The sequence below is a fragment of the Cladophialophora carrionii genome (genome assembly GCF_000365165.1).
Source record: "Cladophialophora carrionii CBS 160.54 unplaced genomic scaffold supercont1.13, whole genome shotgun sequence".
Lineage (NCBI taxonomy): Eukaryota > Fungi > Ascomycota > Eurotiomycetes > Chaetothyriales > Herpotrichiellaceae > Cladophialophora > Cladophialophora carrionii.
In genome coordinates this window covers 480,264-506,774 of record NW_008481820.1, presented here as the reverse complement: position 1 = coordinate 506,774, position 26,511 = coordinate 480,264, and the positions used below count along the sequence as shown (strand labels likewise).

Genomic DNA, 26,511 nt, shown 5'->3' with positions numbered 1-26,511 from the left:
TCCTGGCCATCGATTGGAGAAGATTTACAAACCGAAAATTGGGGGTAGAGTCCCTGTGAAATGTTGCACAGGACCGCCAGTGGTGCAGCCGGTCACGAAGCTCGGTGCCCAGGCTCGCCAGGTCCCGCGGAGACTGCACCAGCCGCTACCTTGACCACGCACGGCGCACTCGTTACCACGGTTTAGATGAAGCTGCGAGCGCCCCGGATCAATGCGCACTCGACGATGCCGTTGTTAGCGGCGGTGTGGTGGTGCAGTGGTGGTAGCGAGCTGAGACGGTGCAGTGAGCAGTGCGGGCTATCCTGCTGTCACGACTTCTGCCTGGAGGGGGCGCGAGGGGATGAGCAGAATGAAAGGTGAAGCACGGATCTGACACTAAGTCGCGGCGGCGGCAGCAGCAGCAGCAGCAGCACGCAGCACGCAGTGGGAAGGAAGAGAGAGGTCCGCGTCTACATCTCTTGAATCGAGGCTTACTGAGATATCTGTATTCAAATGAAAGCATTTTCAGTAATACTTGTCAAGGTCAAGATTTTCGAGAGGAACATGCTACACAATGCAGTCAATGTGTTCTGTCGTTCACAATGTGCGTTGCCTTGTGTCGTATTACGTGAAATCCTGGTTGAGGGCGTGGGCTGCTAAGGGCGTGGGCTGGAGGAGGTGTAGGCTGGAGGTGTAGGCTTTAGATGTAGGCCTTAGGCGTGGGTTACGGGTTTAGGCTGCAGGTGTAGCCAGTAGGTGCAGGTTGGAGGTGTAGACTGTAGTTGTTGGCTCTACCTATTAGGTTTAGGCTGTTGGTGTCGTCGCTAGGCTTTGGACTAGAGGCCCTAGGCGCGTCTTTAGACTTAGGCTTTAGGCTTCCGGGTAGCGGGCTACGGGCTCTGTGGCTCCTCCTACCCACAGTAGCGGGCGGACCAGGGCTCCATGGCCACGAGTGGAGTATGTACGAGTTCGAGTAATCAAGAGATATAGTCGATAGTGATGAACGATAGGCATTGTTCACTACCTGATAAGTTGTGCTACACAGACTCAAACTATAAAAAAACTAAACGAGCGTAATGGTCTGAGTTCTGTGTAGCCAGTGAGTTGGTGGTTGCATGCGGATGCGCGTGTCTGTACTTGTGTGCATGTGTTGTGTAACACCTCCCAAAACCGAATCCAGCGGCTCCATTTTCCATCCTGTTGTCCACTTCCGTCCTGTTATCCAACGCATCATACCTGTATATACCACAGTTGCTCCTGGCTGATACTCATACCGGAGACTTCGCCTCCGTCCAAACCCAAGCCCAAACCCAAACCCCCAAATCCAAAAAGCCTTCACTGTATGTCCCCTCCAGAATTGTGACGATGACGACAACGACCTTGCTTCTGGCTCAGCCCAGCACAGTCGACTTACTCCTCCTTTTCGCCAGACGCGGCTTCGGCGGAGATGTTGAGCCCTTCGAGCGACACCACACAGATAGTTAGTCTTGTTTGTCACTGCTAACGAGTCACTTTGGGCTGTACACATACTGGGATCAGCACTCGCAGCAACACTGGCACCGGCACCAGCACCAGCACCAGGAGCGTCCTGCTTCGAGCCCGAGTTCGCCTCTGGCTCTGCCTTTTGAGCCCGAGCCTCAGTTTCGGTCTCAGCTTTCTTAGCGATCGGCCCGTGGACGGGGCAGGGACCTTCGTCCGTCATCTCGAAACGAAGGTTAGTGGGACCCGTGAGTTTCGCCCTCATCTCGTCGACGCAGGGGGCGCCCCAGCAATCGGGGTACGTGGTCCTAACAAGGGCGTAAACTTGGTCTTGGGCCATGGCGATGGCTGAAGGGTATGATAGAGCGAGATTTTGCGATCTACGAGGTTGTCCAACTTGAGAAACGGGGGAGTTTGAAGAAGGGGATGTAGATTTCTTGTTGGGGGGCCGAACTGAATGGAATGGAACAGCTATAGGTCCTTGACCGCTGATCTTGGGGCGAGCCCAGCACGGCACGGTGCGTGGGAGCACATCCCCCATAGGCCGGCTTGAATCTTAGATTCGCGAAGGCGGGGTGAGATCACCCTCATCACCCGCCACATGCGGCAGTGTCCATTTCAGCTGCCAGTACTCCCCAGTAGCAATACGGTCGGGCAAGGGCAGCATAGATCACACTAGACTTCATGCGGCCGCATACGTTTGTGGTACAGTGCTCCACAGTACTCGGAGCATTAAGAGTACGGCCGGGCAAAGGCAGCTACGCAGCGTACGCGTCAGCTCCAGTGCTCCAGAGTACGAATACGGCGGAGCAAATAAGCAATATCGAAACTTGTTCATTCTGCTGGCCTGCGCTTGCCTGCGCTGGCCGCGTGCTGGGGTCCTGCCCCTTGTATGTAACAGAACAACTGTGGTAGCAGCTCAAGGTCTTGTCGCTTCGTAACTTCGTGTAATCGTGAATTCGTGAATTCGTGTGATGCATGTGCTTCGTGTGCTGCAAGTGCTCATCTGGCTCGAGTGCCCGTCTGCCTCGACTGCGTCTCCCAATCACTATGCCAGAAAAACGTTTTGCACGACCACACTGTGCCGGATTCGTTCTTACCGCTTGGGCCTACCGGTCGTGCGCACACCCAAAACATTCGACCGGCGTTCAGATGGGGTTTCTTCACGGTATCCTTTTTGCACGGTTCGTTGTGATCGCACAAGGGCGCAACAGGCGGGGCCAACAACTTGCGCCACGAGTCTTTGGTTTCAGCAGCAGTGGGTTTGGCTGGGGGTTTCGGGGCGACTTCAGTCTTCCCTTCGACATGTCCGTCTTCGTTGTTGAGGAGGTTGCTAATCCAGATTCTGGTGGTGGCTGACTGTTGGGGCAATGTCGGGCCGGCCTGGGCGTCCACTGCTGTAGCCACTGTCATCACGTCGTCTCGTTCGCTGCGTTGGGCGAGTGGTAAGGAAAGTAACCCCTGATCGTCTTCTCGTCTCGGCCCCGTCTTCACCTTGGCCTCTGGCTCCGACGGAAGTGAGGCCCGCGAGAAGAAGTCCGGTAGGGTCTGCTGGTCTTTGAGCTTCGTCGAACTCGTCCGTCTCAGACCCTTTGACGGTTTCTGTCCTGGCCCCTTCGAAGTTGCCCGTCCCAGATCCTTTAAAATGGTCTGCCCCAGACCCAGCCTTCTCTTAGCTGGACGACTTTCGCCGACAGTCGTTCCTGGGCGTTTACCACAACTGGACCCCGAACACCAGGCATCATCGTGGGAGGGCGCCGATGGCATATCTGTTTGAACGAGTTGTAAATCATCTTGTGCAGCCCCGGGCTCTCCGTCGACGGGTCGAGGTATCCGGTCTCTTGGACTGTATGGCGGAAGTTGCCTAAGAATGCTGTCTATATCTGGAGTTGGAGACTGTTGGGGATACCGTGGTGCCATAGTCTGTTTGTGGAAGGCTGGAGGTGGTAGCTCGCCTGTAGTGCGCGGCGCAAGCACTTGTAGACTGCTCTCCACCTTTGGGGGAACCGGCTGTCGTGTGAGCATGTCTTTGATGCTCTGTCTGTTACGGAATTCACCTAGAAGTCTGCCGGACAAGGGCAGGGCATGTTCCGCTCTCCGGGCCTCTTGACGAATCCCACGCACGAACATACCCGGTGGGTTGACCAGGTCCAAGATATGTCTTTCGATACCATCCACGACCACCGTATCTTTCAAATCAGCATAGACCGGACAATGATCAGACCCCATCAGCCCCTCTTGGATGTTGGAGGCACTGAACCATTCCTTCATGTCGTGGTTGCATATGATATAGTCGATCCTCGCCCCATAATTTCCCGGTCGAGCATTGATTCTGGTCTCCCAGCAGGTGTACATGCCAACGCGGCCTTCGTGGAAGGATCGACAAACGTCCCACAAGATAGGCTCCCTTCCTGTATCTCTCGGCCCATATATTCTGCCTCCCACTAGAAGATGGTTGAGCCACCTCCGTGGCGGAGTGGAAATCCATTCGACTGGATCGAATTGAGGCTGGAGCATGGCCTTGCCGATGTGCGCAGTATCAATTTCCTCGCGGCTGATATTGAGGTCGCCTGCTAGAACCACTCTCTTGCCCATTTTGACCAGATTTCGGATCCTCACCTCCAGGACCTGCAGGAAGTTGAGGCGATAGTGAGTGCGTGATTCATCCCGCTCGGCAGGGAAATAGGTGGCAATGAGCACAAATGCTTGGAATTCGACTAGGACGCATCTTCCTTCCGAGTCGAGGCTTTCCAGTTTGTACCGGTGATCGGAGAGGGCCGCGGCATCAGGGTATCCTCCAATCTGCTGTTCTTTCGCCAATTCTCGATAAGGCACAGAAGTGCCAGGCACAGTCAGGCAGCCTGTGAAGCCCTCTTCCACTCTGATGGGAGTGCACTTCGCGTTTCGAGTGTAGACCACAACACCAGAGTAGCCTGCGCCTTGTCAGCATAGAAAACTACAAACTGCTTGCAGCGCACCTTTCTTCTCCTTTGGAAAGCTCCAGTAGCTCTCCCACCCATCCAGCAGAACCATGTCATCCGGAAGGTCTTTCCGCTGGACCTTTGCCTCCTGGAAGATCACAATGTCTGCCTCTAGGATGTCAAACATGTTCTCCATGGTCTTAGCGCTTTTCCATGGCTGGTGTTCAAGCAAGGTCCGCATGCCATTGACATTCCAAGTCGTGACGCGCAGGACCATCCTCGCGTTTTGGTAGGGCGAAGTAGTCAAAGGCCGAGAGGGGGAGATTTAGGGAGGGTAACAAGTTGGACGGTGAGGATTGAGCAGTCGGAGGGCGGAAGAGGGCGCGCGAGAGAGAGGGCGTGAGGGCGTGAGGGCGAGTCTGCAAGAGCACAGGAGCTCGAGCTCAACGAGAGGTCGAGCGCGAGCGACGCATGCATCAAAGGACCTGGACAAGGACAAGTCAAGGTCAAGACGAGTTGAGGGTGATTGGAGCGACACGACGGCCTCGACTGCGACAATGGTGAGGCTGCGGTGGCAGGTGGATGGTGGCGACGGCTTCAGGGTGTCACTGGCTGCTCCGAATGTGACTCCTCACATTCGGCTGCGTCGTCGCTTGTCACTGGACGCCTGTTGATGTCGTCGTTGCCATTGACGTAATCGATCTGGCTGCGTTTGGAAGCGCGTGTCAATCCACAATCCACAATCCACAATCCACGCCCACTTTCTCCTGCACATTCGCGCAGGCGAGAAGAGGAAAGTGTGAGATAGTTCACGTCAGTGCTTTCGCCCGTTTGCTGTGGCTTCAAGTGGCTTCAATCGGCTTCAATCGGCCCTTTCAGTGCCAACGCTTGGAGCTTGGATCTGTCATTGTGCAACTCCTCGAACTGCCCCGCCACAGTTGAAAGTGGCTGTGCGTCACAATATTCGAGATTCAATACTTGACCATTGCTACACGCCTGTCGATACACGACCTTCGTCTCTGACACTTCCAGCTTCCCTCACGTCTGTCAGATCGGCTGCGACACGCCGTCACTGTATTATAGCGCTACCTGGAGTAGCCCGGCTGCACCATATGTGCCTTCGGTTCAGATAACACCTTCGACCGTCCCTGGCCCGGGCACCGGCCACGTTCGCCCAAGATGCTGGAGGGTCTTGTCGCCAACTTGCTCAACCGCTTTCTGGGCATGTACGTCAAGAACTTCGACCCCAAGCAGCTCAATGTCGGCATATGGTCGGGCGATGTCAAGCTGCGCAACCTCGAATTGCGGCGAGAGGCGCTGGACCAGTTGCGGCTCCCAATCAATGTGGTGGAAGGCCGGCTGGGCGAGCTGACGCTGTCCATTCCCTGGTCCAACCTGAGGGGCAAACCGGTCAGAGTCAACATCGAAGACGTCTTCCTACTGGCGGCGCCCAAAGAGGAGGATGACTACGATGCGGAAGAGGAGGAGAAGCGGGCTGTGGCCGTCAAGCTGGAGAAGCTCGAAAGTGCCGAACTGCTGAAGGAACAAAACACCGAGGCGATGAGCGCTGAAGAGCAGCAGAAGAGCCAGAGCTTCACTCAAAGCTTCGTGACAGCCATCGTCGACAACCTGCAAGTCAGCATCAAGAACGTGCACGTGCGGTACGAAGACTCGATCGCAACTCCCGGCCACGCCTTCGCAGTCGGCCTGACTTTGAAGGAAATGAGCGCCGTGTCGACCGATGCAGACTGGCAACCGACTTTCATCCAGTCCACGTCGGGCACCACCCACAAGCTGGCCGTGCTCAACTCGCTCGCGCTGTACTGGAACAGCGATGCAGATCTCTTTGGCACAGGCAAAGGTGGCGACGTGGGTGCCGAGGCCCAGGAGATTGATAAGGATGAACTGATACGTCGTTTCAAACAAGGCATCGAAGAGACGGCCGGTCATCAGTATCTCCTCAAGCCAGTCAGTGGCCGTGCTGGAATCGAGCTTGACAAGACCGGTCACACGGACAAGCCCAAGACCAAGGCACGTCTCCTATTCCAGGAGCTCGGCTTCATCATCGATGAGGATCAGTATCGCGACGCTCTGATGCTGGTGGACCTCATGCACTACTTCGTCCGCCACCACGAGTACAAGAAAAATGCGCCAAAAGAGACTCCCAAGGAGAACCCTCGAGCTTGGGTCAAGTTCGCTGGACAAGCCGTGCTGGACAAGATCCATGAGCGAAACAGAAAATGGACCTGGGACTACTTCAAGGAACGCCGGGACACGCGTCGCAGATATATCGAATTGTTCAAAAAGAAGAAGAAAGAGCAAAAGTTCACGGAGCAAGAGACAAAGGACATGACGCAGCTGGAGCACGACCTGAGCTACGAGGATCTGCGCTTCTGGCGGTCTCTTGCCCGGAGCCAACTGCGGAAGGAGAATGTTGGCGTCAAGAAGCCTCCGCCGAAGCAGACGTGGTCATCTTGGGTCTGGGGCTCCAAACCCCAAGAGAAGCAAGAAGATGACGACGCCGGCATGACCGAGCAGCAACGTAAGGAGCTCTACCAGGCCATCGATTGGGATGAGAAGAAGGCCCTCGCCGACGCCGTTGACCTCCCTCGTGAGACCATCAAACTTCAGGTGGAATCGAGTCTTAGGACCGGCAGCTTCACGTTGAAGCGAGACCCGCACGGACAGTCAAACGATATTCTCAAACTGGTTTTCGACAATTTCAAGTTGAAAGCCCTCCAACGGCCTGATTCACTCCTGGCCGACGTGGCACTCGGAGGGTTTCGTGTCTACGACGGCACGACTGAAGGCACACTGTTTCCACAGATTGTCAAGGTCAAAGGCGCTGAAGAACAGCCCAAGGAAGGTGTCAGAGAGGCAGACACTCAGACACTCGACGGCGACGACGATTCAGAAGCTGGCACAACAGAGAAGGCAGAGGAGGATGACAGCTTGTTCCACTTGGTCTTTGAGAACAACCCACTCGATGAAAGTGCAGACACGAAGATTGATTTGAGGCTGAAGAGTCTCGAATTCATTCACAACCCGAAGTTCGTGGTCGAGATTGTCAAGTTTTTCAAGCCACCCGAACGCCAAATGGAGTCCATCGGTGCCTTGCTCGAGACTGCGGGTGCGAGTATCGAAGAAATCCGCCAACAAACCCGTGCCGGCCTCGAGTTTGCCCTGGAGGAGCACAAGACCATCAACGCAAACCTCGATATCCACGCCCCCATCTTCATTATCCCGGAGAGCATTACAGAAGAAAGCACGCTGTGCATGATTCTCGATGCCGGTCACGTCAGCCTTAACAGCGAGCTTGTCGACAAGGACACGATGCGGGACATCCATTCAAAGCACAAGCAACAATATACGGAAGACGACTACAAGCAGCTCGAAGGCCTGATGTACGACAAGTTCCATTTGAAGCTCGAATCTACCCAGGTGTTGATAGGCCCGGGCATCGAAGCAACAAGGGCACAGCTGGAGGCCCAAGAGGACTCGCAGAACATGCATATAATCGATCGTATCAACATGGCTTTCCTCTTGGAAAATTCAATCATACCCAAGGCCCCGGATGTCACCAAGATCCGCATCTCGGGGTCGCTACCTGTTCTTCACGCCTCCATCTCGGACAAGAAGTACAAAAACTTGATGAGGCTGATAGATGTCGCAATCCCAAAGTTTGAGTCTACAGAGCCGCAGCCAAATGGCAACGCGATCGAATCACGGCCTCAGCATGTCGTCGAGGAGCAGCCCGCCTCAAAGCGGAAATCCGTTCAGTTGCTCGAGGCTAAGGACTTGCCTGTTATTGACCATGATTCAGACACCGAAGACAATCCGCCTGAGACACCCAAGGAGACCGACACTCCCGCCAACATTCACCAACGCAATTTTGAGATCAAATTCACGGTGGAGAAGTTGCAGGCTTCGTTGTACAAGGCTGATCCCGACGGCAAGAAGCCGGACCAGCTGCTGGTAGAGCTGGTTGCGGAGCACTTCTACTTCGACTTCTACCTTCGCCCCTACGACATGGTGGCAGAAGTGCTCCTTCGCTCGCTCAGTGTGGACGACCACATCGAAGAGCAACCACTCCCAGAGTTCAAACAGATAATATCTTCCAAAGGCTTCAAGGCCGACGATGGGAAAGACTTGCTCAACGTCAAATTCGTCAAAGTCAACCCAGCATCGCCCGAATTCACCTCCACCTACGAAGGCATCGCAACGAATCTCGACGTTTCCGTATCGACCATCAATGTGGTAGTCACCAGACGTACGCTTCTAACACTCCTGGATTTCGTTCTTACAACATTTGCAAGTCCCGGTGGGCAACAACCCATTGAAGGAAAGCAAAACGAGGACGAACCGGAGGCCGTTCAAGAATCCCCTCAGCAGAGTGCGCCGGCAGACAAGATCAGAATCAAAGCCGAGTTGAGCAGCATTGCACTGATCCTCAACAACGACGGCGTGAGGCTGGCCACACTGTCGTTGAACTCCGGGGACGTCGGCATCTTCCTCAATGCAGGCACGATGCAGATCAAAGCACGATTGGGCAGCCTGTCCTTGGTCGACGACATCAATGAAGGCGCGCCAGAAGATTCACCCCTTCGTCGACTAATCGCCATCGAAGGAGACGACCTAGCCGACTTCAAGTACCAGACCTTCGATTCGTCTCGACGCGACTATCCGGGGTACGATTCGGGCATCTATCTACGGTCCGGTTCCATCAAGATCAATTTCATGGAGGAGCCCTTCCGCAAGATCATGGAGTTCGGAGTCAAGTTCGGGAAGATGCAAGCTATCTTCAATGCCGCGAGGCAGGCTGCTGCGGATCAAGCGCAACAGGTACAAGAGAGTGCGCAGAAGATGCACTTCGATGTTGTCATCAAGACGCCAATTGTAGTTTTCCCGGGAGTCATGGTTGACGACAGGCCACGGGACCTTCTTACAGCTTACTTGGGTGAGATCTATGCCAGCAATAAGTTTGTGAGAGTGCAGGGTCAGCGGGATGGACCCCTCGTCAACAAGCTCACCGCAGGCATCAGGCATATTCGCCTCACCAGCGAATTTCACTACGACAACGGGAACTCACAAGAGCTGGAGATGATTGATAAGGTTGATCTCGATTTCAAGATTAGATATCTTGAGCATCAGTCCGGGCTCGAGAGACCAGATCTTGAGATTGAGGGATCCATGTCGCCTATCAATCTCAGAGTATCGCAGACTCAAGTCAAGTTCCTGATGGAGTTGTCCAAGACCATTCCAGCCGCTTTCGCGACGGAGGACGAAAGCGAAGAGGACATTGCCGAGGAGCTGCCAACGTCGACCACAGAGAGTGCGGCAGTGTCCGACCCCAACACGACCACATCTGAAGCACCTGCTACGTCCTCCTACCAGGCTCCAGAGCTTGGTACTGGTGATGAGACATGGACTAAGCTGAATCTGGTGTTCAATGCCCCGATGGTCAGCCTGGAGCTCATTCTCGCCGAAGAAGGCGAACCGATCGAGAATCTCGAAGCCGCCAGTCTCTCCAAGTTTGCCATCAACGAAACCGGTGTCAAGCTAAGAATGCTCAGCGATGGAGCGCTGGAAGCAGAGCTCATGGTCCATTCTTTCACGATCCGGGATAGTCGCACAAAGGAGACCAACAAGTTCCGCAAGATCATGTCCTTGATCAACAACGATGTGCAACAACAGTTCATGGCCAACGTTTCAATTTCCGGAGGCGAAGACCGCCACATGATCGTGATGCTGACCATCGACAGCCCTCGGATCATTGTGGCTCTAGACTACGTCTTTGCCCTGCAGGCTTTCGCGAACACGGCGTTGCAGTCCAGTGAGCCTCCACCCATTGCCGAGCAAGAAGAGCTCACTGAGGACGGCGGGGAAAGTCCAGAGGAGGAGGTGGCCGAGGCAGAAGATGCTGGCGCAGAGGTCGAGTCGGACGCGAAACCGTCCATGACGGTGTCGTTCCGTGTCAACGTCGTGGACGCTCAGATCATTTTGATCGCCAATCCTACCATCTCGAATACCGAGGCTATTGTTCTCGGAACGAAAGAAGTCCTTGTGTCCCAGCAAAATGCGACAACGCTGCAAATCACCAAGATTGGCATGTTCCTGTGCCGGATGGACCGCTTCGAAACCAGCCGTCTCCGAATACTCGACGACTTCAGTGCATCGATGTCCATGGAGAAGCGAAGCCAAGGCAAGGATTCGTGGTTGACCTCGATTCATATCGGCGTGGAACCTTTGGTGCTTCGTCTGTCTCTTCGCGATATCCTGCTCGCGATGCAGATTGTCAGCAAGGCGTCGTCTACCACGCCGCAACCAAAGATGCAGCAAGACACCGAACCAAAGAAACTCAAGGACGTCAAAGCATCCTCCAAAGCCCCTTCTACAAAACGCAAATCGATCGCCGGGCAGTCGACGTTGGCGCAGAGATCTAAGCGATCAAAATCGACCTCGAAGCCTTCGCAATCGAGTCCACAGCAGCAACGCCGGCAATGGGTCGTGTTAAGCCGAGAGGAGATGACTGCGGAGGTGGATGGTATCAGAGTCATCCTCATCGGGGACATGCATGAGCTTCCCATGTTGGACTGGAGTGTCAAGAAGTTTGATGTTGAAGTCCACGACTGGTCCAGCAGTCTCACAGCGGACACTAGGATTGACACTTTCATCAATGTCTACAACTTCTCTAAGTCAGCATGGGAGCCTCTAATCGAGCCCTGGAACTTGGGCTTCCACATGGCGAAGCAGCTCCAGCCAGAGGTCCTTTCCATGGAGCTGTATTCACACAAGAACATGGAATTGACCGTCACAACAGCGACAATAGCTCTCGCATCCAAGTCGTTCAACTTTCTGTCCACCGACGAAGACATCCTGTCCAAGCCTCGCGTAGCAGACGCACCGTATCGAATCCGCAACTATACTGGGTTCGACCTGAGCGTGTGGGCCGATGAGAAAAGTGACAGCGCAGCCGCGGCCAAGCTCACGGACGGCGAAGAATATGCGTGGCGGTTCCAAGACACCACGTCGATGCGTGAGAGCCTCTCGCCCGAAGGCAATGCTGGCCTGGTGGGTATCAAGCTCGAAGGCAGCGGGTTCGATAGCGTCACCCGCATCCCAGTCATTCGGGAGGGAGAGACTCTCTACAACTTAAAACCCAAGAAGGACGGCGTCCAGCACCGCATGCTTGTCGAGGTGGCACTTGGCACCGACAACGTCAAGTACATCACCTTCCGATCACCACTCCTGGTCGAGAACAAGACCCAGATCCCCATCGAAGTCGGCGTCTTCAGTCCAGAAGAAGGCCATCTTCTCAAGATCGAGAAGATCGCTCCGGGCGAGGCACGGCCTGCTCCGGTGGGTGCGGCGTTTGTCCATTCCCTGGTCTTGCGACCCGATCAAGGATTCGGTTACGGATGGTCGAACGAACGCTTGTTCTGGAAGGACCTCCTCAAGAGGTCGACTCGAGCAATTACTTGTGAGTCGGAAGCCAAGGACGAGTCACCGGCGTTCTTCTTTCAGATGCACGCCTCGTACGACGAAAAGGACCCCATCACCAAGGTGTACCCCTATATGCGGATCCAGATTTCAGCCCCTGTCGAGATTCAGAATCTGTTGCCGTACGACTTCAAGTACCGCATTTACGACAAGAACACCAAGAAGGATTGGACAAACTTCCTCCGCAAAGGAGGCGTGAGCCCTGTGCACGTGGTTGAGCTGTCTCATCTCCTGCTGCTGAGTGTGGATGTGGAGGACGCGCCGTTCAAGCAGAGTGACTTTGCTATCATCAACAGTAACACTCAGGAGGATTTCCGGCGAGAGAAAGTGGTGCAGCTGAAGGATGAGAGGGGTGCTCAGTTGAGACTCAAGCTGCACTACACCAACATTAGGAACAGCGGTGGAGCCTTCCGGGTGTCGGTCTTCAGTCCTTACGTCCTCTTGAACAAGACCGGTCTTGACATGAGCGTCCAGAGCAAAGCTTTCTTTGGGTCTTCGTCGAAATCCTTGTCGACACATGGCGCGCGGTCCAGCTCGGGAGAAGGCAAAGCTTTGCCCATGCTGTACTCGTATGGCACTGATGACCGCAAAAATCGCTCCCTCCTCAGGATTGGGGACTCGGCATGGAGCAAGCCGCAGAGCTTTGACGCAATTGGAAGCTCATATGAGGTTGTCTTGCCTGCCGCCTCGGGCAACGCTGAACTGCACGTTGGCGTTTCCGTGGCAGAGGGCGAAGGCAAATACAGTCTGACCAAGGTCGTGACCATTGCTCCGCGATTCGTGCTCAAGAACAAGATCGGGGAAGAGATTGAACTCCGTGAACCTGGTTCGTCGGAGGTGTGGAAGATGCAGAACAATGAGCTTCGGCCTGTCTATTTCATGCGGCAATCCCCAGAGAAGCAGCTTTGCCTCTGCTTTCCGGGCGGAAACAACCAGTGGTCGTCACCTTTCAACATGGACAACGTTGGCATGACCCACGTTAAACTCGCCAAACATGGCCAGCGGCAGAAGCTTGTCCGGGTCGAAGTCATCCTCGAAGACGCCACGTTGTTCCTGCATTTCAGCATCGAGACGAAGCACTGGCCGTTTTCCATGAGAAACGAGAGCGACACCGAGTTCTTATTCTTCCAGGCCAACCCCAATCTCGCAGAAGACGAGGAAGAGGATCGGGGAAGTGGCTGGAAGCCTATCAGATACCGGCTCCCCGCGCGAAGCATCATGCCTTATGCTTGGGACTATCCGGCGTCCAAGAACAAGGAGCTGGTTCTGACTGCCCGAGGCAAGGAACGCTATGTCAAACTCGCCGAGATAGGCAACCTGATACCCATCAAGCTGCCCCCGGATGATCGCGGTGGGCCGATGAAGGTGATTGATGTCAACATTGTCGCGGACGGGCCGACGCAGACTCTGGTGCTGTCTAACTACCAGCCATCCAAGTCCCTGTACCGACAAAAGACGGGCCAGACCGTGGCATCTCAAACCAGTCTCAATCAAGGCTTCGAGGTCAAGCAGATCGAATCCGAGGTCAACTTCAAAGCCGAGCTTCGGCTGGCCGGGTTTGGCATCTCGCTCGTCAACAGCAAGCTCAAAGAACTCATGTACATCACCTTCCGCGAGATGGAGCTCAAGTATGGCGACTCCAAGCTCTACCAGACCGTGAACTTCACGGTCAAGTGGATCCAGATCGACAACCAGCTGTACGGCGGTATTTTCCCGATCTTGCTGTACCCGAGCGTGGTGCCCAAGACCGGCAAGGAGCTGGAGGCTCACCCCATCTTCCACGCCATGGTGACTCGGGTCAAGGACGATTCTTACGGAGTCCTGTACATCAAGTACGCGACGTTGCTCTTGCAGCAAATCACGGTCGAGCTGGACGAAGACTTCATCTTCGCCATGCTGGATTTTGTGAAGGTGCCGGGGGCGTCGTGGTCCGAAGAGAAGGAGGGCAAGTTGTGCGATGAAAGCGTCGATGTCCCCGAGCCCACGCGGGAGCAACAAGGCGAGGACGTCTACTTCGAGCTGCTACACCTCCAACCCATCCAGCTCGATCTCTCGTTTGTCCGCACCGAACGAGTCAATGCGGAGGACAATTTTGTCAACAGCCCCCTCATGTTCTTTGTGAATGTTATGACCATGTCCATTGGCAACGTGAACGACGCTCCCATCCGGTTCAACGCGCTGTTGCTCGAGAACGCGAGGATTTCTGTTCCGGCATTGATGACGAACATCCAGAACCACTACACCCAAGAAGCATTGCGGCAAGTCCACATCATCCTGGGATCGGCCGACTTCCTCGGCAATCCTGTCGGCCTGTTCAACAACATCAGTTCCGGTGTGGCCGACATCTTCTACGAGCCGTACCAAGGTCTGGTCATGACGGATCGGCCGCAAGAACTCGGGATTGGAATTGCGAAAGGAGCCAGCAGCTTCGTCAAGAAGTCCGTCTTTGGCTTCAGCGACAGTATGGCCAAGTTCAGCGGCTCCATCTCCAAGGGCCTGGCCGCTGCTACGATGGACAAGGAGTTCCAGGACCAGCGTCGCATGGCGAAGAACCGGAACCGACCAAAGCATGCGCTGTATGGCGTGACTGCAGGAGGCAGTGCCTTTGCCGCGAGCATGGCCAGTGGGATCGGAGGTCTCGCCCGCCACCCCCTCGAAGGCGCGGAGAAGGAGGGCGCGCTCGGTTTCGTCAAAGGCGTCGGTAAGGGCGTCCTCGGCCTTGCGACTAAGCCCGCGATCGGGGCCTTCGACCTCGCATCCAACGTGGCCGAAGGTGTGCGCAATACTACGACGGTCTTCGACGCCGAAGGCCTGGATCGCGTCCGGCTCAGTCGTTTCATCGGGATGGACGGCATCGTGCGACCCTACTCGCAGCGTGAAGCGCTTGGGCAGTTCTGGCTCAAGACGTGCAACGACGGCCAATTCTTCAACGAAGAGTACATTGCACACCTGGAGTTGGAGGGCCGTGACATGCTGGTGATCATCACATATGACCGGATTCTGATGCTCCGGACGAAGAAGCTGCGCATGGAATGGGATGTCAAGCTGACGGACATCAAGACGATCAGCAAAGAGCGCACGGGCATGAGCATTGGGTTGAAAGGGGGAGTGAATGGTCCTTTCATCCCGGTGGCGGATGAAGGAAGCCGCAATTGGTTGTACCGACAAATTGCCATTGGTGAGTCTTCTCCTGAGTGTCGATGATCATTGTCTTGAGGTGGAGGGAGCATATGCTAACCATGATCCCATTACAGCTGTGAACGCATTTAACGACAAGTATAACGCAAAGGGATGAGACGGAGGAGATGAGAAATGAGACGAGGCATGAGATGAGACATGAGATGGTCGATGGATGAGGAATGCGTTGATCCAGCGCGTATCCTCCTCTTTGAAGCGAGCTGGTTCACCTTGCAGTGTTTCCTTCAGCACATAGCGTTCACCATGGAATGTATGAGATATGTGATAGTATGAGGTACGGGATAAACAGGCTTATTGACAGGAATGAATTAGCCAGCTAATGATATTGTACTTTGTACAAGCAACCGAGGCATCCAGACAATGCCAACGGTTTGTACTTCCCATGTCCGACCGACCAATCAGGTCATTGGTCTGGCCCGTAGCACCAAACCCAAAAGACAAGGCCGCTCCTATATTTGGCCCGGATTGACTCCCGTTCGGCAAGCCGTGCGGGCGGCTACGGGCCGGCGCGTACAACGCCCCTCATCTGCCGGGCCATGACGTTGGCGCAGTGTGCCACCCATCCTTCGAGCTGAAATGCTATCATGCCCTATAGATGCTCATGATCACGGCTGTGCTTCGTCCCATCCCCATCGAACTGCGAAGGATCAGTCACGACCACCGTCGTTTCCAACACGTTTCCGCCGCCTCGAGCAGCACACACCTCCCCTGCGTCCGAGGCATGGCGACACACCCAGTATTCTCGGTCTCGCACAAGGGGCTCCCCGCTTTCCATGAAGCTATCTACGTGGAGACGCATGAAGAAGGAGGCTACCTATACCACGTCGTCGGCGACAATCTCTCGGGCTACCGGTACGAAACCAAGGCGACCAATCGGCCGGAGAAATCCAAAACCTTCTCGAAGAAGTATTACAAGGGCACGGTGTCGCGGGACGATCTCGCCACGCTGGAGGCGATCTGCCGACAGGTCCCGCCGCCGTGTCACGAACTCATTGGCGGCGTCATCTTTGAGCGCGACTGTCGACATTGGGTCTTTTCGGCGTTCGAAGTGCTGGAGAGGGAAAAGGTGCTGAAGCCGAAGCCCAAGAAGGGTGCCGGTGCGCAAAAGCCAGATATCTCCCAAATTGTGGATTGCGGATGATTGTGAGGACAACCCACGACTGATGGCCATGGGGCCCACAGAGGCAGAAGGAAGAAACGCTGAAGGAAAACTCGGTCACACAAAATGTCGGTCTGGAAGTTTGGTCTGAGAGGATTTGGGAATGCGACACATACAAAATGTCAGAACTCTGGTCAGGGAGGACTTGGGAATGTGAACATGGATGACGGATCACGACACATCGTATATAATTACTACTACTCGGACAGTCGTTCACAGCTAGTTAGGACTCGGAAAATGGGCGTACTCAATCTCTTCGCTCAAGCGCTCAACTCATTACATACTCCGCTCGTGCCTGATTTCACGCTGCGAAACACTGATCTGGAGTAATCCTTGATCCTGTGAGAAAGTCCTGGCCACTGCCATGTTCGCATAGGCGATTCATCTCTCGGTGCTCTAGCGCATCACCTTGGCTGAAGCGCTCACGTGTTCGATACTCCTCCGCTCGAGCCTGCTTCCAACGTGCGAACACTCATCTGGAGCAAGTCCTTCATCTTGCGAGAGAGTGCGACCACCTGTCATGCCAGCAATTCACTGACACAGCAAGCTCCCCCAGGTGTTCTAACACCGTCTCCTTCGCTGAAGCGCTCACCTCATTCAATACTCGCTCAAGCCTGATTCCAACGTGCGAACACTCCTCTGGAACCACGCCGTCACCTTGTGGGGGAGTCCTGACTATGTGCCGTCCCGCACGGGCTGCTCATAACACCCAAGCTCCTCCCAATGCTCCGCTCCTGCCTGATTCCAATGTGCGAACAATCATCTGGAGCAACCCCCTCGTCTTGTGAGAGAGCGCGACCACGTGCCGTGGCCGCACGGGCTTATCATGATACTGCAGGCTCCTCCCAGTGCACTAACGCCACAGGACCAGACCATCCCTCATTTGCATCCGGTGAGGTGTTTCTCGAACAAGGTCACCACAGGGAGGAAATCATTTCTATCACCATAATTCATTCTGTAGCATGTGTAGCCAGGCATACTCATTCCGATAAGGGTCTAGAAACCTATCGACGTAATGGTGCCAGTTGTCCTCGAACAATCCGCAGGCCACGATGGCCTGGGCGTACTCCCAGTAGCTGGGATACCAACCGGCAATCTCCCAATCCAGGATCGTGATGGTCACGTCCCCTTTCCCCTGAGGACCGGTTCTCACCATGATGTTCTTCCGCTGCAGGTCGCCGTGCGTCAAGACCGGCGGGTGCGTGCAGAACACGTCATGCAGCGCGTTCTGGTAGAACATGGCTTTGCCCCTCATCGCCTCGGACGCCTTGCATTTCCTGATGATTGCGTCATTGAGATCCGACTCGGTCTTGAACGGGCCCTCGTAGTGATACTTCAGCGACCCTTCCCCCGTGTACGTCAAGAACAGAGAATCTCGCAGCGGCTTCTGGTTCAGACTGCTATATCCGTTCATCGGCTTGACCGAGCGCATTCGCCGCAGGCATTCCTTGAGCTGGGTCGCCACCAGGTTCTTCTCCGCACTCGTGAGCGTTGTCCATCTCTCCTCCATCGTCTGCCCGTGGATCCGCTCCATGATGATAAAGTTCTTGCCCTCGTCATGGTAGAGGGCGTACACGGCGGGGACGGGGACTTGGGCGCGTTGCTTGACAAAGATCATGGTCTGCCCTTCTTCCAGGTCAATTCCCCTGCCGTACTTGGCAACAAAGTGTGGGCCCAGAGCGACGACCTTGGCGGCCGTGCGTTCGGTCAGTATCTCCCGCGCGGATTCGATCTCGGCCGTGCTCGGCAACTTTGCGGGTAAGACGGTCGTGGGTGCAAAGTATGGCATGGAGATCGGGAAGTCCAGATCACGCATCCTTTCCTTTCCTTTCCTGCTCGGGTGGTTTTCTCGTCAAAGAACTGTCAAAGGAAGGTCCAATAACCCTCAGGAGATGTAGCTTTGGCGGCTTGCTTTGCTGCAGAAGACTTTCGACCTTGGTCAGTTTCTGTGCCCCAACTCACGTAGAGAAAAAAAGGAAGAAAAAAGCAAAGAATGGCAGGGAGACATGGCACAGGGAGGGAAAAAGAGGAAACGACAGTTGTTAGATGGACCCCTTGGCCAGTGCCCCCAAGCTGTCAGAATGTCGGAATGCCAGAATGACAAGTGGGTGTGTGAGGAATTAGATTCAGATCCTTGATCTTGAAAAGAGGCTACGAAGGGGGGGCCGATATGTACGTACCCCCGATCGGTCACGTGATAGTGACGGCATCCGGAGCAGGGCACGTGACGTGGGGGTCAATGCTCCAACCACCAACAAGCGAATCGTCCGCGCGCGTGGCCAAGTCGGATTTGGTTTCCTCCGCGACAAGACTCGACGGGGTTACTCTGGTAGGCGACTCTGTCACACATCCGGACTTTCTTGCTCGTCTATAAGCGATACTCTGCGTGTGACTAGGCGACTCTCCGCGCCTGTTACTGGCCGCTGAACAATGACACCACGATGGCCCCAATAGAGACCGGCAACTCGTAGACACGGCGGTCAAGACAACAGCGGGACGATTGTCGATCTCCTGAACCCAAATCACAGACTAACCAAGGACGAGCTCCAATAATCTGTGGAACCGAACTTTTACGCGATCCAGGGACTCGATTGCCGAAATGGGTGAGCTACCAACGATCGATTTGACAGGCGGCAGAGACTTGAGAGAGATCACTGGATCGATCACCAAACTTTCGAAGTGTCAAATGTGGATCTGTCCTCAAAACTACGGCCACCAGAGCACTGGATGAAACCTTACGGTGGCCTTTGCGATCTGCCATTTGTCCTGGCATCGTCTTGCCATGGCTTTACGGCAGGATGTGATTGGCTTCCCCAGCGCTGGGTTGGACGGACATATCCCGACCGTCCTTCCACTGGGCCGCTCTGCCATGCCAAGTAGCCCGTCGCGTGCAGAGGATCCTCTGTTGGGGAACCCTAGTACGCAGGAGGTCTCTGATCGGCGACTTGAGCATGAGCACCCGGTAGGTCCAGTGACAATTGCTTTTGGCGCTCACCCCCACATCACGATGGATCACACAAGACAGACGGAGCAGCGGCAGACACTTCCGAATCATGGGTTTCTAGCCACTCAGAAACTCACGCTTCTCAAGCAAAGTACGAAGGTGGATCGCCCCAGCGATCCGCCTCGTTCGAGGCGAGGGAGGCCGAAGACCAAAGGTCAAGATATTCTCGGTGCGAGATCTCTCACCGCCTCCACCCACGCACCACTCCTGTTCTCCGTCTTCCGCCAAGAGTTCTACTTTCACATTGACAGGTGTCTTGCATCAATGGCCGCCGGTCACCATTCTCGCACCCTTCGAGGCGGGCCATGAGGAGGGAAGGGACCTTCTTTCAATTCTTCACGAGCCTGGACATGGTCTGCTCGGAGTGCAAAGACTGGGACCCTTCCGGCGGTTCAGATCTGTAGGCGCTGCTGACGCGGAATGTATATACCTCTTCGTGCTTGAGAGACTTTCGTTTCAAAGCCATCGCGCTCTTCCATCTCGACACAGAAGTCTTCTGCCCTCACTCAGTGGCTTGCTCACGAAAAGACGGGGACGAGCTCTGCAAGCAAGGAGCACAAGCATGATACGCTTCATCGTATCGTCCTGTACAATCCTCTTCGCTCACTGCTGCACCTCTCCCGCCTTGTTCATTTCCTTGTTCCCCCTTTTCTCGGTAGGTGTGGATCAGCATCCAGGGTTCTGACCAGCTCTATCTTTGGAAACTTCTCGGAAACGCAGTCTGCCATCTGCTGGGATCACCGTCTCTGAACAATGCGCATTCATCAGACGAGAAGAAATGTAAGGACCTCAGAGGGAAGAATCCGATTGGCGAGGAGGGCAGGCGATGTACGATGCTGGACCCTGAGACGTCTGTCAATAACGCTCGTTGGTTTTGTAACTGCATTCGGAGAGAAATGTGGGGGCAAGTTGGAAACGAACGGGTCGGTCAGAAGTGGGTAAGTGGGTAACATGATCGTCCGCGTGGCCTGCGACAGGAAATGGTGGAGTGCTTCCCACAGGCTCCAGTCTGCGTGCATGGTCAGGACCCGTCGCAGGATCTCGGATCTCGCCGGGCTCGTGTCCAGGTAAGCTCGCTCAAGGGTCATCAGGCAGAGCGAACAGCACCACCCTCCCTGTTTCTGAAGGACACCCTTCTCTTTCCATCGTACGGGGACATCCTTCTCTTACATGCGTATGAGGACCACCTTCTCTTGCATATATTGAGCACACCTTCACCGTCAAAAGATCTCTTGGGTATTCTTCCTACGGTAGGGTCGATCAGGGGTCGTCAGGAAGGGTGGACGACATATGATCATTTGGAGATGATGGCCCTGTCCAATCAGTTCAGACGTCAGATGTCGACTCTCTAAGCTGCTCACAGTCAGGAAGGATACCCTCGACACCTTCGACACCATACTCGCCTCTGTGCCCACCCAGCGAAGAAGGCAGGACAGACACTTCTGCAGCTTGCCCATTCCCACTTAGGGCGAGCTGCTTTGTTGACAGCGCTGTCTCGGGATAGCAGAATGAATGGGTGGCAGACGCTGGTCCAACGCAAGGACTTAGTGGCGGACGGTGATGGTGTTCTGTTCCCAGGGCAGGGACATAAGCTGAAGACGGTGGATGGGTGTACTCACGCCTAGCGTCTGTCTTGACCTTCTGAGCAGGCGTCCAAGACCGATGACGACATTTGCTCACTACAAAAGTTGCCTGCTGTCTGTGGCGTTGAGGCTGTGGCTGTGGCTGTTCACCTACCGACAACCCCCCTCTGTAACCCTGGCCGGCATCACAGCCAGGAAGGTCAGCCGGTGGATGGATCGCACGTTCTCGGATACAGCCTGCGCTGCGCACAAAATCTAGTTGGTCAATCCACTTTCGAGCTTCGTGCCATACTCCATACAGCTGGTTCGTACAACTTGTTCATTGTGGGGATTGAGCCCGACAATCATTCCCATTGTGTCCACATCCTGCCTGATGCCTCTTCCTGCCTGACAGACCGTCCTGTCGCTTGCCAGTCCAGGTCGTTCCTGACTGGAGGCCGACAGGAAAGCAGTAGCCGTGCTGCCCTGACCATCTCTCAGCCATGTTTCAAACCTTCTCTCACTCGTCTGCTCTCATACCATCTCCCACGTCGTCTCCTCACTCATCTCCTCTCACCTCGTCTGCTCCCACATGTCTTGTCACGGCATCTCCTCCCACATTTCCTCTCATCCCTCTGCTCACCGTCCTCCAACCCATCTGCAGAACCCCTGCCTCAACAGAACGTCGAGGACCGGACATCACTGTGCTGCTGGACCCCCTATGCAGTGGGCTATGCTCACATACAATGGCGCTGGGTGGTAAGTTCTCCAACCCGAGTGATGAGTCTGTTGATGCTGACGTCCTCAGCTTATGGTTCCTTCCAAGCCGTGCGACCCTCACTTGGTCATGACCTGGGAGCACAGCACCGTCTAGCTCTCACCCCGGGGCACAGCACTCTATAGCTCCCGCACTCTGGGGGGCAGGCCTCGGCCGTGAGCAGACGCGGCCTTCCTTGCCCAAAGTGAGCAAAACACTTTTGGAGTCGCCAAGATGAACGGCGACATGGAGAAGAAGAGAGACGTCAAGAATCACCTGCTCTGAGGTTGCAACTGAGGTTGCAAATCGAGCTGTGCTGGTGGGTTGCTGGGAGACATCGACAACCCCTTCCTCTTCGGAGTTGCAACTGAGGTTGCGAACCGGGTCGTGCCCGGGTTTCTAGCCTGGGAGACAACAACAACTACCTCCTCTTGGAGGAGCAACTGAGGTGGAAGTTGCGGCCGACGTCCTGGCACGGTACAGGGTGCCAGTGGTCAATGCTGACTGTCGATGGGAATACCGTTGTGTAAGGCCCTCAACCTGATGGAATGCACATACTAATGTCCTCAAGTGTCAAGCAGAGGTCCAGAGCTTCTGGGGATCGCCCAACAGACCGGGAGTCCGAGCACTTTATGCTGGACTGTTGGACCTCTTGGCTTATATGCTTGTTATGAACCCGGGCGGCACTCGGTTCATGACATGAAGACGGCGGCGGGTATTTAATCCAAAGACGGGGTGTGCGGGGGAGAGCTGTGCAGGAGGCGTGTAAACTGTTCGGGACTGGTTGAACCAGCCGATATTACACTCCTCCAGCCCAGCTCTCTCCTGCAGGCTCCAAACACAAGGTGCTGGTGGTCGATGGTCAATGGCAACCCTTAAAAGGGATCCCGCCTGTAAGTCCAAACAACCTGGACGATGACTGCGCCGGTGCTAATGTCCCCAGAACGGTGAGGGTCCCTCTAATCCACGGAGCTTGCAGGAGAGAGCTGTGCCGGAGTGTGTATTCTGTTCGGTGTCTGGTCGAAGCCGCCGAATGTACACTCCTCCAGCCCAGGTCTCTCCTGCAAGCTCGAGAACCCCAGTCCCACTCCGAGCAGGGCTTGTATCTGATGAGCCCTGCCCGGAGTCCGGGTATTGACCATCCCTGTTGTTGTGGGTGGTGCCGGCCAGGATGGTGCCGGCTCAGGTGTGTGGGTTGTACTGTTGTGCACACCGTGACATGATTTCGGTTCCTGCGGAACTTGGAGTGGGTCGTTCTCATCCAGTTCAGTCCAGTTGCTAACCCTTGTCCAGCCCACCGGCGCCGAAAAAGCCATAAGATGTTCGGTGCCGCCGGTGCCAATGGCTACGAGAAGAAGCTCAGGCGGCGCGGCCTGGTTACAGCTCGCTCGGTATCCGCCTGGTGTTGGTGTGCCTCCTCAACGCCATCTCCACGGCCATACCAACGAGTCTCGCAAGCAGGAGCATTAGCGGGTGTGTAGCTCTTGTTCACGGAGAACGATACCAACCCAGACAAGCTCCCCGAAGTCCGAGACGGGCAACTGGATGACAGGGGTGCTCTACTCACTTCAACCTCGACGACCTTGGCTCTGAACGGCATCAGACTGTGTGGTCGAATGACAGGTCACTTGGTCGATAGTGCAGAGACATCCAGGCTGCGAGGAGGAAGAGCCGAACAGTTGCTGTCCTTGCCGCCGATTATTTCCTAAAACGTATTGAGTCACGATCAGCAGCCAGCAAGCCGTGGCAGTGAGGGTTTCCAAATCAGATCAGGCCAGGATTGGATCAGATCATTTGCAGTATCAGTCCGAAACGAAAGGAATGTGTGGGGTGTTGGAACAAGACAGAGAAAGAGAAATATCGGAAAGGACGGTGGCGGATTAAGATCAAGGTCATGAAGATGATGAAGAGGAAGAAGACGATGATGTTGATGTTGACGTTGACCGTTGCGCATCCGGACGCTAGTGCAACAACATGCAGACCGCATATCACACACCGATCGAGGATGAGGATGAAGATGAAAGTGCAGATCATGAAGAGCAAGATGATGGAGAGAGAGGAGACGATGTTGTTGTTGGTGACCGTTGCGCATCGGGACGCTAGTGCAACAACGTGCAGACCAACAGACCACACAACACATCACACATCACGGCTACGGCCACAGCCACGGCCACTGCAACGGCAACAGCAACAGCACACGGTCCCTGACTGCTTCCTCTTGTCCATTTCCATCTCAGCTTCACCTCGACTCCATCTCAGCTAGATCCGAGATGTTGCAGCATTTGTTTCAAGTCTTTCAGCCCATCTTCCTCGGCGAGCCGCATCAGCGTCCGGTATGTTTCATCCTCCGCATCGTCGCTCATGCTCTCTTTGCCCTGGTACAGATTGTGCAGCTTTTGTCTTCCGCTTTGCAACTCGGCTCGATGGGCGGCCTGCCGATAAAGTCAGCGTTATGAACGTGGGATACTACGGGTGTGCCCATACCTTAGCCAGGTCATCGCTGGTCCTCTCAAACACCTCGCAGATGGAACACTCGCACGACATTGACGTCACGGCCAGTGCCCAATGGTTCTCGGTGGTATTCGATGCCTCGCGGCGTGTCAATGTCCGGGGAGAGCGAATGGCGAAAGCGACTGGGATCGAGGCAGATAGACAACGCATTCACATTCCACGCGAGTTGAAATAAGCCAGATCTTGTCCGATCGACGTATTGAACCCCTCGTTTCAATCTGGCTGACCAACCCACATGCAGGCGCATGTGTCACACGGTTACACAGAGCTGAAGCCAAGACCATGGAAGCGTCCAAGCACGATCCGGCATCAAGTGGCGACCCATCCCCTGCCACGCCTTCTCTGCACCTCGACACGATCGTAGCAGGAGCATTACGCAGTACTTTGATGGTATCTGATCAAAGCGATATTGGCGGGTTTCCACCTCGACGCCGTGATCATCAGCCACCAAAACGTGTCCTAGATTGCTGCAGTCAGGCACAGCTTCTGCGCCACGTCTATGTAATCGGGCACATCTTCCCCGTTCCTCGACCTTGCCGCAGCTTTGACTTAACGGAGCCGCGGGCAGCACGATACCTCTGAAGACAGACTGTTCTGGAGATGTCATCTATTCGTCGAGCGATACAAGACGAGCTGGGCACGGCACGAATACGTGGATGCCCCGGCCATTGACTTCTGCTGATAGCATTTCGGGCGTAGACATCCTCGGACGAAGCATTTTGAAAGGGCCTTAGAACGATATCAAACTTTATATCCGCTGCTGACGACTGACGACCGACGATCATGTCCACGTATTGAACCCGATATTGCCAGTCTTTGAAAAGTGCATCCTTGCCGATCGTTCCCGCGCATCGTTTGAGCTCTTATGGCGTCAGTGACCTCAGAAGTTCCGACCTGAGTGCCAAACGAAACTACCCGAGACACTTTGCGTCGTAGACTTCCAGCGACAAACCCTCGAAGTTATCGAGCGTCCTCTTCAATCTTGTGGTCAACAGCTCCTTCGCTGCCGTCAAAGGGCAAAGGTCGTCCAATCCGCACGGGGTGCGCATGTCAATCGCGCCATACATGGTTCCCAAGAAACTCCGGCAGCTTTGAATATTTAGCCGACTCAAAGGCCAGTAACCTTGTGACTGGAGCCACTCCATGAAGAGTGACAAGCGTAGCTCCTTCGTACAGGAGTAGTCGTGAAACTCGCTCGACCCGCAGTTGCCACATTTCTTCGTGGCCCAGGGCTTGTTGCGAAAGCACTGGCGGCAAACTTTGTCGCGTTTGCCCGTGTGCCTTTCATGATTCTCGCCCACCCCATCAATGGCAGTCTCAATCCGCTCTTGGACCCTGTTCTTGATTCGAACGCAAAGCTCTCTCATGTCGTCTAGGAAGAACATTGTTATGATCGGGGAGAAAAAGAACATCTCGGTTTGCAGGCGTACCTTTCAATCGGGCGGGCATAGGATGCACTTCCCAAGCCCTCCATTCGTCCGTTGTCAAGACCTCTGCCAATCGGACGCTGACACGCTGAAACAGATCTCTCAAATGAAAGACGTACGCTGCCCACAGGAAGGTTTGGAGTTGTTCAGTGGAAAGATTCGACAAGTTCCACGCTTCCACCCAAGCCCGGACATGAAAAGACAGAGGCCAGCGACAGCCGTAGAAATCGCACAAGTCCGCCAAGACGCGGTAGTCCTCTATGGAGGCCGGTGGACGAACTGGACGATAGTGGAGAACGCGACAGATCAGCGAGAAGATATCCGGATGATCGTCACGCAGGTTCTTGACAGGCGGCTTGTCTGCATTCGGCCGCTCGACACCCTCGTAGAAAGCGTTGGACCGGAGCATGGTCTTGAAGAAAGGACACGACAACTCCAGGACTTTCGACGAGACCAAGAGGCGACGTGGCCCAACCACGAGCACCAGGTCGCCCCTCGGATCGAGCTCTTCTGTTGGACCTTCTAAAGGTTCATCCGCAGGCAGGCTGCGTGACACGTCTTCTATGTCGGCATAATCTTGTGGGACACTCTCCATGTTGACGGTTGAAGATACGACGGGACTTGGCGACTCGAGATACGAGACCAGCAATGACACAGTTGGTGCCGGGCCCGATGGACGGAGCACGACGGAGGCAAAGTCTCTTGAGAGGCGTGCAAGGGATCAGGGGATGAGCCCTTCGCTGGACCTTCCTAACGCGGGAGAAGAATGTTGCTAGAGATAGTACGAGATGCTAACCAATCAGCCACTTCTCATAGCCACTCGTCCTCATAGCCACTTCTCCTCATAGCCACTTCTCCTCATAGCCACTTCTCCTCACTAACCATTCATCCTCATAGCCACTTCTCCTCACTAACCATTCATCCTCATCAACCACTCGTCTTCAGCAACCACTCGTCTTCATCACCACTCGTCTTCATCACTACTCGTCCTCATTAATCATTTATTCTCATCAG

At 54.9% G+C, this 26,511-nt stretch overlaps 6 protein-coding genes across 6 annotated transcripts; 2 read left to right on the top strand and 4 right to left on the bottom strand.

The window, feature by feature from the left end:
- Window positions 1-1,389: 1,389 nt before the first annotated feature.
- Window positions 1,390-1,798, bottom strand: G647_10306 (uncharacterized protein; the record flags this gene model as incomplete). The annotated part of the gene is made up of 2 exons (XM_008726297.1): window positions 1,390-1,436; window positions 1,510-1,798. 2 exons carry the CDS (start codon window positions 1,796-1,798, stop codon window positions 1,390-1,392), a joined length of 336 nt encoding a protein of 111 aa, XP_008724519.1.
- A 662-nt stretch (window positions 1,799-2,460) lies between these two features.
- G647_10305 (exodeoxyribonuclease III) lies at window positions 2,461-4,656 on the bottom strand (the record flags this gene model as incomplete). The annotated part of the gene is made up of 2 exons (XM_008726296.1): window positions 2,461-4,391; window positions 4,437-4,656. 2 exons carry the CDS (start codon window positions 4,654-4,656, stop codon window positions 2,461-2,463), a joined length of 2,151 nt encoding a protein of 716 aa, XP_008724518.1.
- Window positions 4,657-5,558: 902 nt separating this feature from the next.
- On the top strand, window positions 5,559-15,083 carry G647_10304 (uncharacterized protein; the record flags this gene model as incomplete). The annotated part of the gene is made up of 1 exon (XM_008726295.1): window positions 5,559-15,083. One exon carries the CDS (start codon window positions 5,559-5,561, stop codon window positions 15,081-15,083), a length of 9,525 nt encoding a protein of 3,174 aa, XP_008724517.1.
- Window positions 15,084-15,798: 715 nt separating this feature from the next.
- On the top strand, window positions 15,799-16,218 carry G647_10303 (uncharacterized protein; the record flags this gene model as incomplete). Its single annotated transcript, XM_008726294.1, has 1 exon — window positions 15,799-16,218. One exon carries the CDS (start codon window positions 15,799-15,801, stop codon window positions 16,216-16,218), a length of 420 nt encoding a protein of 139 aa, XP_008724516.1.
- A 958-nt stretch (window positions 16,219-17,176) lies between these two features.
- Window positions 17,177-18,025, bottom strand: G647_10302 (uncharacterized protein; the record flags this gene model as incomplete). The annotated part of the gene is made up of 1 exon (XM_008726293.1): window positions 17,177-18,025. One exon carries the CDS (start codon window positions 18,023-18,025, stop codon window positions 17,177-17,179), a length of 849 nt encoding a protein of 282 aa, XP_008724515.1.
- A 6,956-nt stretch (window positions 18,026-24,981) lies between these two features.
- On the bottom strand, window positions 24,982-26,092 carry G647_10301 (uncharacterized protein; the record flags this gene model as incomplete). The annotated part of the gene is made up of 2 exons (XM_008726292.1): window positions 24,982-25,442; window positions 25,501-26,092. 2 exons carry the CDS (start codon window positions 26,090-26,092, stop codon window positions 24,982-24,984), a joined length of 1,053 nt encoding a protein of 350 aa, XP_008724514.1.
- Window positions 26,093-26,511: the final 419 nt, after the last annotated feature.